The sequence below is a fragment of the Bombina bombina genome, chromosome 9 (genome assembly GCF_027579735.1).
Source record: "Bombina bombina isolate aBomBom1 chromosome 9, aBomBom1.pri, whole genome shotgun sequence".
Classification (NCBI taxonomy): domain Eukaryota; kingdom Metazoa; phylum Chordata; class Amphibia; order Anura; family Bombinatoridae; genus Bombina; species Bombina bombina.
The window spans coordinates 229,040,669-229,053,059 of NC_069507.1; the positions used below are offsets into that span (position 1 = coordinate 229,040,669).

The 12,391-nt window shown below is 40.9% G+C and overlaps 1 protein-coding gene across 1 annotated transcript in view; it reads right to left on the minus strand.

Moving 5' to 3' along the window:
* LOC128639630 (pancreatic triacylglycerol lipase-like) overlaps positions 1 to 12,391 on the minus strand; it is a 131,159-nt gene that overhangs the window by 32,977 nt on the left and 85,791 nt on the right. Inside the window, exon 8 of the mRNA XM_053691756.1 lies at positions 5,779 to 5,897. Within this exon, the coding sequence (XP_053547731.1) occupies positions 5,779 to 5,897 (119 nt within the window). The remainder of the gene's footprint in view (positions 1 to 5,778; positions 5,898 to 12,391) is intronic.

Below are 12,391 nucleotides of genomic sequence, written 5' to 3' on the forward strand. Positions count from 1 at the left end.
GGATTCTGGTAATACGGTGTCTTTCCCTGGCTTGGGTATTAGGGTGATATATGCCGCTGAGAATTCTGATACCGGAGCTCTCTCCCCCTCAAAGTAAGTGGCATACAAGTTTGCCAATGTCGTGGAAACCTGTTCCTTCAGGAGCCGATAGAATTCTATCAGTAATCCGTCCGGGCCTGAGGCTTTACCCAGTGACATGGACATTATCGTCCTCTGAATCTCCTCCTCTCCTATGTGGGCGTTTAGCTTCTCAAGTTGAGATTCTGAAATTTGTGGGATGTTGATGTTATCCCAAAATTTGTCTCTTAGCTCAGAGCCTGGGGAACCCTCACTGGTATATAGAGAGGAGTAATATGAGGCAAATGCCTCTGCTATTGATTCAGCATCTTTCACAAGTTTGCCCCTACTTTTCAGGGCTGCAACATGTTTAGAGGACGTGTCCATATTCACTAAGGCAGCCATGAGCTTCCCCGACTTATCCCCAAATCTATAGTATTTACCTCTGCTTCGCAGAAGAGCCTGTGAGGCCTGGTTGGCTAGTAGGGCATCATATTCTTTTTTTGTATCAGTGTAATTATGATAATTGAGACGGGAGGGGGTCGCACAGTAAGTGCGATATGTCTCCGCCAAGCGCTCCCTCAGCTTCCCAATTTTTTCTGTATATTGTTTTTTCCTACGCGCCAGGTAGGCAACAATGTTGCCCGACAAGACCGCCTTAGCTGTCACCCAGAACAATTCCGGTGAATCTATATGCTGAGCATTATTTACCCGGTAGTCATCCCAGCAGTGAATTAGATAGTTCTGGAATTCTTGGGAGTACAGTAGGTGTTTTGGGAATCTAAGGGTACGTCTATTGCTGACTGACTGGTTCTTGTCTATGAAGAGTGCTATGGGTGCATGATCGGAAACCGCCACTTCCCCAATTTTTGTGTCTATGATACGCGTAATGAGAGAGTTGGATATTAGAAACAGATCAATGCGGGACATAGAGGGAGACGAGCGCGATGCACAGGTATAATCTTTCCCATCTGGGTTCAATTGCCTCCATATGTCCACCACATCCAGGGAACTTCCCAGCTGGGAAAAAATGTCTTTTTCAAATTTTTCTGAGGGTCTAATTGTCTTTCTGATTTTCCCACTAAGTGTCCCCCTTAACCTATCGCAGTGAGAGTTTGGAGTGAGGTTGAAGTCACCTCCCAGTATGATGTGGGTACCGATGTAAGGAGAGAGGATCGCCACAATGGCATTCCAGAATCCTCTATCCTTTAAGTTCGGGGCGTAGATGTTGCATAATGTGTAAATTTGTTCAGCTACACATATCTGCACTATTATGTATCTGCCTTCCGGGTCTTTAAGTACCTCCCTGACCTCATACTCCAGTCTTTTACCTAGGAGTATTGCAACCCCTCTACTGGCTGAACTGTACGAGGCGTATTCAACTCTCCCTACCCAGTCTGCCCTCAACTTCTCGTGCTCTGAATCCAAGAGGTGGGTCTCCTGAAGGAATGCAATCTCTGCCTTCTTTTTCCTAAGCTGTGTGAGTATTGTTTTTCTTTTTATTGGGGAATGTATGCCCCCAATGTTCCAGGAGTAGAGATTAAATCTTATCTATTAGTTGGATCTTGTAGTGTATTTTGACAATTGAGGTGAAGGTGTGTATGTAATGCTCCAAGAGTAAGGGTATGGAGGAAGGAGGGCAGAAAGGGTGGGAGCAGAGGAGAAGAAGAAAAAAAAAAAAAAAAAAAAAAAATCTCACCACAGTAGTTAGACTCCCGGTTCAGTCCTCTACCACAGTGAACCACCGCCAGGTCCCCATCAGCAGCTTGGATTAGAAGTAGCTCTAAAGTGGGGATACAAAGAGGATGTGTTACCCCAACATACTGCAGGAGTTGTGTACCGTGCAAGTGTGAAAGCATAAGCAAAACATTATTGGCAACTTGAATGAAAGGTGATTCCACTGTGAGGAGACAAAGAGGACCTATTATCTCAATATATGTCATGAGCTGGTTGATACACAAGTATAGAAACATACAAAAAACTAGAAGAATTTTCAGACAGGATGACATAAATTCCACATACTTGGCTGTGTCTAAGTATATTGCACCCTGCAATTGAGGCATATGGGTAAAAGTGTTACAGAACAATAAGGCTACAAATTGACAGTTTACTGCATTCCCGCAGCCAAGTGAGCATATCAAATCTTTCATCCGCACAGCATACTTTGAGAAACCTAGCGTTTGGGGTATTTCAAAGAGAGGTGATTTAGGAGAGCCTATGTCCCATCTGTGCTCACACACAAACGCTTCACATCTTCCATTCATGCATTCCAAATGCCCTGGAGCGTGGAGGCAACCTATAATGACATATAAACACACAAAACTCAAACTTAACTTTAACTCTAGAACTCTGCGTCTGCGTGTAGGCGCAGACCCTTTGTCAACTGTTTCTGTAGCCATCAGGATAGATCATTGACTTAAAATCTAGTGTTGGTCCCTGTTTAAGGGGGGTGTCTCTTAATCAACCATTGTTTTCAGCCCTCCTCCCCTCTTGGGTGATTCTGTCGTGGACTGCGTGGGGGAGCCCCCCCGCCTTCTAGGAAGTGTTGGGCCGCAGTCGGGGTATCAAAAAATTTTGGGCCTCTTAGGGTCATGATTTTAAGCCTGGCAGGATAAAGTAAGAAGGCTTGTCTGCCTTCTCTATGAAGTTTTGAACAAATTGGTGAGAATTCCCTTCGGCGTTTCATAAGATCCACCGAGAAATCCTGAAATAGGAGCAAGCGTGCATTTTCATACATCACGTTGTCCATTTTTCTGTAAGCTCTTAACACTGCTGTCTTAGTCTGGAAGTGAAGAAATTTGATCATGATTGACCGGGGTTGGGGCGAATCATCTAAGTTAACCCTCTCGGGGCCTACTCTATGAGCTCGTTCTACTCCACCTTTAAGATCCTGTATGGGAATCCCTAACAATGAGGGGAGTGTATTTTCAACAAAGTGGATGATATCTGCTTGTTTTACTGATTCAGGTAGACCCAATAGGCGCACATTATTGCGTCTTGACCTATTTTCTAGGTCGTCTATTTTTAACTGTAGGGCCGTGGCTTGTCTTTCTAAGGATTCAATTTTGTTAGAATTTGACACATTAGAATCCTCCAGGTCAGAGATTCTATTCTCCGCCTCTGCTACACGTGTGGAGAACTGTTTAACATCGTCTGTGAGGGTATCAACCCCCCTTTGCAGGTTGTCAATTTTGGGCATAAACAGTAAAGATATCTGCTTAACAATAGGGTGTGTGTCAAGTGACCCATTCTCTGAGCAGGCTTCAGTACTAGTCCCTAGGCCGGAGGGGTCAGCTCCAGATTTGTTTCTGGCAGAGCCCGTTTTGCTACGACTTGCCATGGGGGAGTTGGTTAAGAATTTATCCATATACCTCTGAAAATAATAAGACAGTTTACATATGTAGTTGATATTCTAACAGCAGACCATTAAACCCGTGTTAACCAGTAAATGAAGTGATGTGTGTGAATAATTTCAAGAATGGCTGTAAAGTCTTGTCAGTGAAGAAAACCATATGCTGGAGTAAACAGGCAATGTAATGGGGATTGTACAGCTTCTCTCCTTCCCAGAAAGAAGGGTATCAATACAGGCCTGTCAGCGCAGCGGTTTGCTAATGCCCCTTCAAAAGGATAAGGGGACACAGAAGATCTCTTAAGGATTAATTTAGGGTGACCGTGCTATCTAATTGTACAGTCCTGAGGTAAAAATAGGAGAGAGCAAATCCGCTGACCTGAGCGGCGTGTGAGGTACTGACTACGTGTCACCCTATACACCACAGGGAATGATAAGAATAATTATAAATGCCAATAGTGTTCTATCAATCAACCAGTAAACCCCTCTCAACCAATATGTAACACAGTATCTGTGGGTTATCTAGTGGAAGATAACAGTTTCCTAGCATGGGAGAAAAGCATGGGTTAATGCATGTATTAAGCACAACAGTGATTATAAATAATATAGTTCCTTTTCCCACTATTGCAGATGGGAGGCAGCACAAGTTCAGCAGCGCAGCAACCTTTATGCATCCCCTCAGGGGGATATAGGCCCAGTGTTAACTTATCTATGTGCTGGGAATATCAGCGTTAACTGATTGTACAGTTTTACTGCCAGGTATGCAGTGAGAGTGGCAAATTGGTGGGTCCGAATGATGTGCCCAAAGGTTAAAGTGTAGATTATCCACAAACTCAGACCCTGGGAGGTCTTGCAGAATCCAATGTTCCTGCCCCTAGTAGTAATGTCCCCCAAGGGCTGTTGCGCAGTTAGTGCTGCTATGTTTCTCTTTATATTCTTTTCCCCTTTTTCCTTTTTTTTCTTTCAAAACAAAGATTCCTCTTTCCACACAAGGGCAGGCCCAATGCCTGCAATTAGCAATATAGAAAAATGGCAGGGGTTGTATGACTTCACTACAGGGTACGAAAAGGGCCCACTGGGTGGGCTAAGTAATAAACCCAAAAGTTAAGCACTGTCTATAGGAGGCTTTCTGAGATCCAAAGTTCCTGGCCTTGGTAGTGACCTTAGAGGTATGCTGCGCAGGCAGCCCTGTTAGACACTTTAGATAAAGATACTTGTCTCCTTCACAGAAGTACACCCAGTGTGCGTGGCAAGAGCTGAGTTAAAAGTTGTGACAAGAAGTACAATAGGGGCCCGTGTCTCCAAACCCTCAGGTAGCTTTGGGGGATATTAATCAGATCACATGTCCCTATACACAAGGGTGTTATTGTTATTAAAAGTTTCTTTAGCTGTGTTTGAGTGTGATACTTTACCCCCTCTGTACTCCGGAGCCTGCTATCGCCATGCGGGTTAGAAGCCTCCCTTTCAAGATGGCGCCTGTTTTCGCGCCCGCCGAGACTCCCTCCGTGTCCTCCACTCCGGTGTATTTAGCCCAAACGGGCCTGCCGATGTCGGGGTCTGTGATTAGCAGGTCTGCTTCTCAGTCTGGCAGACAATGAACCTCCGGAGCAGTGCGGCTATCAGGCCCTGTCGTGGTGTGGCGGCAGAAGCAGGCTGTGATCCACGTGGGGGCTCGATGGCGCTTTCCTCCCAGCAAGTGTCTCCTTAACGAGACCGGTCACCCTCCGGATTCTACCAGCCGTCTGTGTAAGTAAGCGGGTCTTTTTACAGCCTCCCGTGCTGTATGCATGCGGTGCGCCACTTCAGCGTGTCTTGTTGTTGGCCCTCCGTGGGGGAGCGATGTACAGCTCCTGTAATAAGTGTGGAGGGAGTCTCTCACACTTCACCTCCACTCCGGACACAAAACTCTGTCAAGGAATTATTAGTGGCCACAGGGATTGTAACAGCAAGGCAAAGGGCAGCCTAGAATTGGGTTTAAAGTTCGTTTTTTATGCTGTTTTATGCAGAGCTCCCTTCACCTGCTCCAGTTATTTATATTTTATGGACTTTGTGTTTCCTTCAACAGCAAGCAAGAAAGAGGATTAGGAGATTTACAATGGACAGTTTATGGTCAATATGTTTGAACTGATTGGTCAGTTTGTTTTGTTTTAACCTGTTCCCCCTTTTTACTGATTACTGGTCTGTTTTATGACGTATGCTGTCTATTTTAAAAATGTTCAGTTATTTATGTAATTTGCTATGTACTTTGAATAACTGCATTTAAGTAGTAAAAGAAAGAAAGCAAAATACTTGTCTTGGTGTCTTGAATAAAATCTAGATTATACCTTCACAAATTAGGATAATCTGATTTTTCACATTATAGTAGTACTTACTGCTTGATATGTTGCATAACTTGAACAGGGATAGCTAGTAAAAATGCTGGAGTTGGTGATGCTCTCTGTGTAGTAAATGATGGCACGCATATGGTTACAAGAGCCAAAGCTTGCAACTCCTGTTAATTAAGAACAAAAAAGCAGATTAAAGGGATAGTCTAGACCCAATATTTAATCTTTATTACTTACTAGGCGATAAGCCTACCCAGAGGGCAGTCTATTTTTTTAAAAAAAACTACAAACTCCAAAGCTAATATTAAAAAAAAAAAAAAATGTCAAATTACAAAAAATAAAATAATACATAAAAAAGGATTAATTGAACTGTGTCAACTCTATACCAGATCTAGCCTCCCTTACTAATGGAGTCTCTCACAAATGACTCCATTATAGATCATACAGATAAAGTGAGGGTTATGTAGGGGGCGCCACAGGCAATCTGTTTTTTCTAAAATTGCAGGTTTACTGATTAGGATTTAATTTAGTGGGTTACACTTTTTCTTTCTATAATTATTAATTGTACATTCTGGAATTTTTAGTATATAGATCATATATTCAATGTAACTAGTTCTGTGTTTTTAATATTAGATTCAATTGTGTAGTATTAAATTTCTTTTCATGTGATAGTGTGAATGTTTTATTATAAAAACTATGTGAGAAAAAATATATAATTTATGGATACTCAAGTGGGGAAAAAATAATAATAATTTCTTTTTAGTGCAAGTGTTGTTGTGCAAACGTTGTGATAAATAAAACAATATTTGACATAAATTGTCAATTCTTTTAATCTAATTGTAGTGTTAATGTTATTGTACGATAATTATGATTAAATAAGAAGGGGAACGTTCTGATCGTGATTCTGCACTTATTGTACTCTCTTTGTTATAGATTTACTGGAAGCCCTTAAAATAATTTTTGGTTGTATAATTGCAAATAGAAGACGTATACAAATTATAAATATGTATTCAACATTTATTACAAAACACTTTTATATAAAAAACAACTTTAAAAGGTTCAATTTCTTCAGCCTATTCAATGCAGTGTATTACTGGGAAGAAGATAAAAAATAAACAAGCACGTTAAAAAATAATAAATGCTTAAAAGATGACACCGGTGTCAGAAAATCCCTTAAAAGAATGGTAAAATCCCCAACATGTTATTTTTCAGTAAACAATATATGAAAGGCTTTGAGGAACTGATACGCGTGGATAAAACTTAATGGCTCCAACTATAGAAGATAACTACATCTATCTCCCAGGACCGCTGCAACCATAACACCTGCCGTATTATATTGCATATATGGAGGGACTTCGGGGGAATAGCGGTAGGAGCAAAGAAGAAATCATTTTGAATCAAATTTGAAAGTGCGCGCACTCACAAACATCCAACTAGTACCTATTGGTCCATGAAGCCTATGTGATCAAGAATCTGATTTTGGAAACAGAGTCCTAATGGCTAAGGACGCCACAACAAAAGAGAAGGACAAGAAACCTCTCCACTATACAGTAAGACACATTGTTACAAAGGATATCATAAAGGTGAAGTAATATTACTGAAACTCCTAAATGACTGTAGAAGTGAATGGAACTGTCTAAATTTGCAACAAACTTGGCGTTTGTATTTGCAACAAACTTGGCGCTTGTATCTGATCTACTGGCTACAAAATCACTGTCTGCTACCAGATTAAGTGCTTAAAATAGAGACTAAAGTGCAATATTAACGTGTGTTAAATTGGCCAAAATTATATAACAACTTTCATATATTGTTTACTGAAAAATAACATGCTGGGGATTTTACCATTCTTTTAAGGGATTTTTTGACACCGATGTCATCTTTTAAGCATTTATTATTTTTTAAAGTGCTTGTTTATTTTTTATCTTCTTCCCAGTAATACACTGCATTAAATAGGCTGAAGAAATTGAACCTTTTAAATTTGTTTTTTATATAAAAGTGTTTTGTAATAAATGTTGAATACATATTTATAATTTGTATACATTGTCTATTTGCGAGAATACAACCAAAAATTATTTTAAGGGCTTCCAGTAAATCTATAACAAAGAGAGTACAATAAGTGCAGAATCACTATCAGAACGTTCCCCTTCTTATTTCATCATAATTATCGCACAATAACATTAACATTACAATTAGATTAAAAGAATTAACAATTAATGTCAAATATCGTTTTATTTATCACATCATTTGCACAACAACACTTGCACTAAAAGAAATTATTATTATTTTTTCACCACTTGAGTTTTGATAAATTATATATTTTTTCTCACATACTGCTAACTTACGAGTTCTGTGTTAGCTTTAAAAAGCAGCGTTAAGGGGTCCTAAGTTCGCTGCTTTTTAACACCCGCTGGTATTACGAGTATGGCAGGTACAGGTGTACCGCTCACTTTTCTTCAGCGACTTTTGGCTACCGCAAATCCCCTTACGTTAATTGTGTATCCTATCTTTTTAATGGGATTTGCCTAACGCTGGTATTACAAGTCTTGGAGAAAGTGAGCGGTACAGCTTCTACCTCCAAGACTCCTACCGCATATAAAAGTCAGTAGTTAAGAGTTTTATGGGCTAATGCCGGAACATAAAGCTCTTAACTACAGTGCTACAAAGTACACTAACACCCATAAACTACCTATGAACACCTAAACCGAGGCCCCCCCACATCGCAAACACTATAATAAAATTATTTAACCCCTAATCTGCAGACCGGACATCGCCGCCACCTACATTATACCTATGAACCCCTAATCTGCTGCCCCTAACATCGCTGACACCTACATTATATTTATTAACCCCTAATCTGCCGCCCCCAACGTCGCCGCCACCTACCTACACTTATTAACCCCTAATCTGCCGACCGGACATCGCCGCCACTATAATAAATGTATTAACCCCTAAACTGCTGCACTCCCGCCTCGCAAACACTATAATAAATTTTATTAACCCCTAATTTGCCCCCCCAACGTTGCCGCCACGTACCTACAATTATTAACCCCTAATCTCCCGCCCCCAACGTCACCGCTACTGTAATAAAGTTATTAACCCCTAAACCTAAGTCTAACCCTAACCCTAACACCCCCTATGTTAAATCTATTTTTAATAAATCTAAATAAAATTTCTAAAATTAAATAAATTAATCCTATTTAAAACTAAATACTTACCTATAAAATAAACCCTAACATAGCTACAATATAACTAATAGTTACATGGTAGCGATTTTAGGATTTATATTTATTTTACAGGCAACTTTGTATTTATTTTAACTAGGTACAATAGCTATTAAATAGTTAATAACTATTTAATAGCTACATAGTTAAAATAATTACAAAATTACCTGTAAAATAAATCCTAACCTAAGTTACAAATACACCTACATTGCCCCAAAGTAATCAGCTTTTTTACCTGTAAAAAAAACCCAAATACAATACCCACCCCCAACATTACAGCCCACCACCCACACACCTCTACTCTAAAACCCACCCAATCCCCCCTTAAAAAAACCTAACACTACCCCATTGAAGATCACCCTACCTTGAGCCGTGTTCACCCAGCCGGGCACAAGTGGTCATCCGATCCGTCCAGAAGTGTTCATCCGATGGGGCAGAAGAGGACATCCGGACCAGCAGAAGTCTTCATCCGATCGGGGCAGAAGAGGTCTTCCATCCGGCAGAAGTCTTCATCCAAGCGGCATCTTCTATCTACAGTGGGGAAAAAAAGTATTTAGTCAGCCATCAATTGTGCAAGTTCTCCCACTTAAGAAGATGAGAGAGGCCTGTAATTTTCATCATAGGTATACCTCAACTATGAGAGACAAAATGTGGAAACAAATCCAGACAATCACATTGTCTGATTTGGAAATACTTAATTTGCAAATTATGGTGGAAAATAAGTATTTGGTCAATATCAAAAGTTCATCTCAATACTTTGTTATATATCCTTTGTTGGCAATGACAGAGGTCAAACATTTTCTGTAAGTCTTCACAAGGTTGTCACACACTGTTGCTGGTATGTTGGCCCATTCCTGCATGCAGATCTCCTCTAGAGCAGTGATGTTTTGGGGCTGTCGCTGGACAACATGGACTTTCAACTCTCTCCAAAGGTTTTCTATGGGGTTGAGATCTGGAGACTGGCTAGGCCTCTCCAGGACCTTGAAATGCTTCTTACGAAGCCACTCCTTTGTTGCCCGGGTGGTGTGTTTGGGATCATTGTCATGCTGAAAGACCAGCCACATTTCATCTTCAATGCCCTTGCTGATGGAAGGAGGTTTGCACTCAAAATCTCACGATACATGGCCCTATTCATTCTTTCATGTACACGGATCAGTCGTCCTGTTCCCTTTGCAGAGAAACAGCCCCAAAGCATGATGTTGCCACCCCCATGCTTCACAGTAGGTATGGTGTTCTCTCTCCTCCAAACACGACAAGTTGTGTTTCTACCAAACAGTTCTACTTTGGTTTCATCTGACCATATTATATTCTCCCAATCCACTTCTGGATCATCCAAATGCTCTCTAGCATACTTCAGACGGGCCCGGACATGTACTGGCTTAAGCAGGGGGACACATCTGGCACTGCAGGATCTGAGTCCCTGGCAGCGTAGTGTGTTACTGATGGTAGCCTTTGTTACGTTGCTCCAGCTCTCTGCAGGTTATTCACTAGGTCCCCCTGTGTGGTTCTGGGATATTTGCTCACCGTTCTTGTGATCATTTTGACCCCACGGGGTGAGATCTTGCGTGGAGCCCCAGATATCGAGGGGAATTATCAGTGGTCTTGTATGTCTTCCATTTTCTAATTATTGCTCCCACAATTGATTTATTCACACCAAGCTGCTTGCCTATTGCAGATTCAGTCTTCCCAGCCTGGTGCAGGTCTACAATTTTGTTTCTGGTGTCCTTCGACAGCTCTTTAGTCTTCACCATAGTGGAGTTTGGAGTGTGACTGTTTGAGGTTGTGGACAGCTGTCTTTTATACTGATAACAAGTTCAAACAGGTTCCATTAATACAGGTAATGAGTGGAGGACGGAGGAGCCTCTTAAAGAAGAAGATACAGGTCTGTGAGAGCCAGAAATATTGCTTGTTTGAAGGTGACCAAATACTTTTTTTCCACCATAATTTGCAAATAAATTCTTTCCAAATCAGACAATGTGATTGTCTGGATTTATTTCCACATTTTGTCTCTCATAGTTGAGGTATACCTATGATGAAAATTACAGGCCTCTCTCATCTTCTTAAGTGGGAGAACTTGCACAATTGATGGCTGACTAAATACTTTTTTTTCCCCACTGTACATCCTTGCGGCGATGAGCGGCTCCATCTTGAAGACCTCCGGCGCGGAACATCCTACTCGGCCGATGATTACCCAACGAATGACTGGTCCTTTAAATGACGTCATCCAAGATAGCATCCCTCAAATTCCGATTGGCTGATAGGATTCTATCAGCCAATCGGAATTAAGGTAGGAAAAATCTGATTGGTTGATTTAATCAGCCAATCGGATTGAAGTTCAATCCGATTGGCTGATTGGATCAGCCAATAGAATTGACCTCGCATTCTATTGATTGATTGGATCAGCCAATAGAATGTGAGGTCAGCCCCATTGTTTCCTATGGGGAAATCGTGCACGAGCACGTTTTGCCAGCTTACCGCTACCATAAGCAACGCTGGTATTACAGGTAGAAGTGGAGCTAAATTTGCTCAACGCTCACTTTTCTGAGGCTAACGCAGCCATTCAGAAAACTTGTAATACCAGTGTTGTTTAAAGTGTACGCTGGAAAAAAAGGCTTGTTAGCCCTGCAGGTCTTTACCGACAAAACTTGTAATCTAGGCGATAGTTTTTATAATAAAACATTCACACTATTACATGAAAAGAGATTTAACACCACATAATTGAATCTAATATTAAAAACACAGAACTAGTTACATTGAATATATGACTATCTACAAAAAATTCCCGAATGTACAATTAATAATTATAGAAAGAAAAAGTGTAACCCACTAAATTAAATCCTAATCAGTAAACCTGCAATTTTAGAAAAACTAGATTGCCTGTGGCGCCCCCTACATAACCCTTACTTTATCTGTATAAAAAATAAAATAAACAAATCTATCCAAAATAAAAAAATTAAACCTAAACTAATACCACTATAAAAAATAAAAATACCCCCAAAATAAAATCACCCCCAAATCTATCAATAACCTACCAATAGTCCTTAAAAGGGACTTTTGTAGGGCATCATCCTAAAGAAATCAGCTCTTTTACATACAAAAATTACAAAGTACCCCCTAACAGTAAAACCCCCATCCAACCTAAATGGCATTGCCCTTAAAAATATATTCAGCTCTATTACTGCCCTTAAAAGAGCAATGACCTCTTTTATAGCCCAAAAACCCCTAAACTAAAAAAAAGCCTAAGACTAAGCCCCAAATAGGTACTCACCGTTCCTGAAGTCCGGCAGGAAGGTCTTCTTCCTGGCGGCTCCCCGCATCTTCTATCTTCATCTGGAGCGAAGGCGGCATGGACCAGAGGTGCAGAGCGGTCTTCCCCGATGTGGGAATCTGGAGCGGTGGTCCTCAGCGGCGGTGCTCACTGGCGGTCTTCAGTGGCAGCA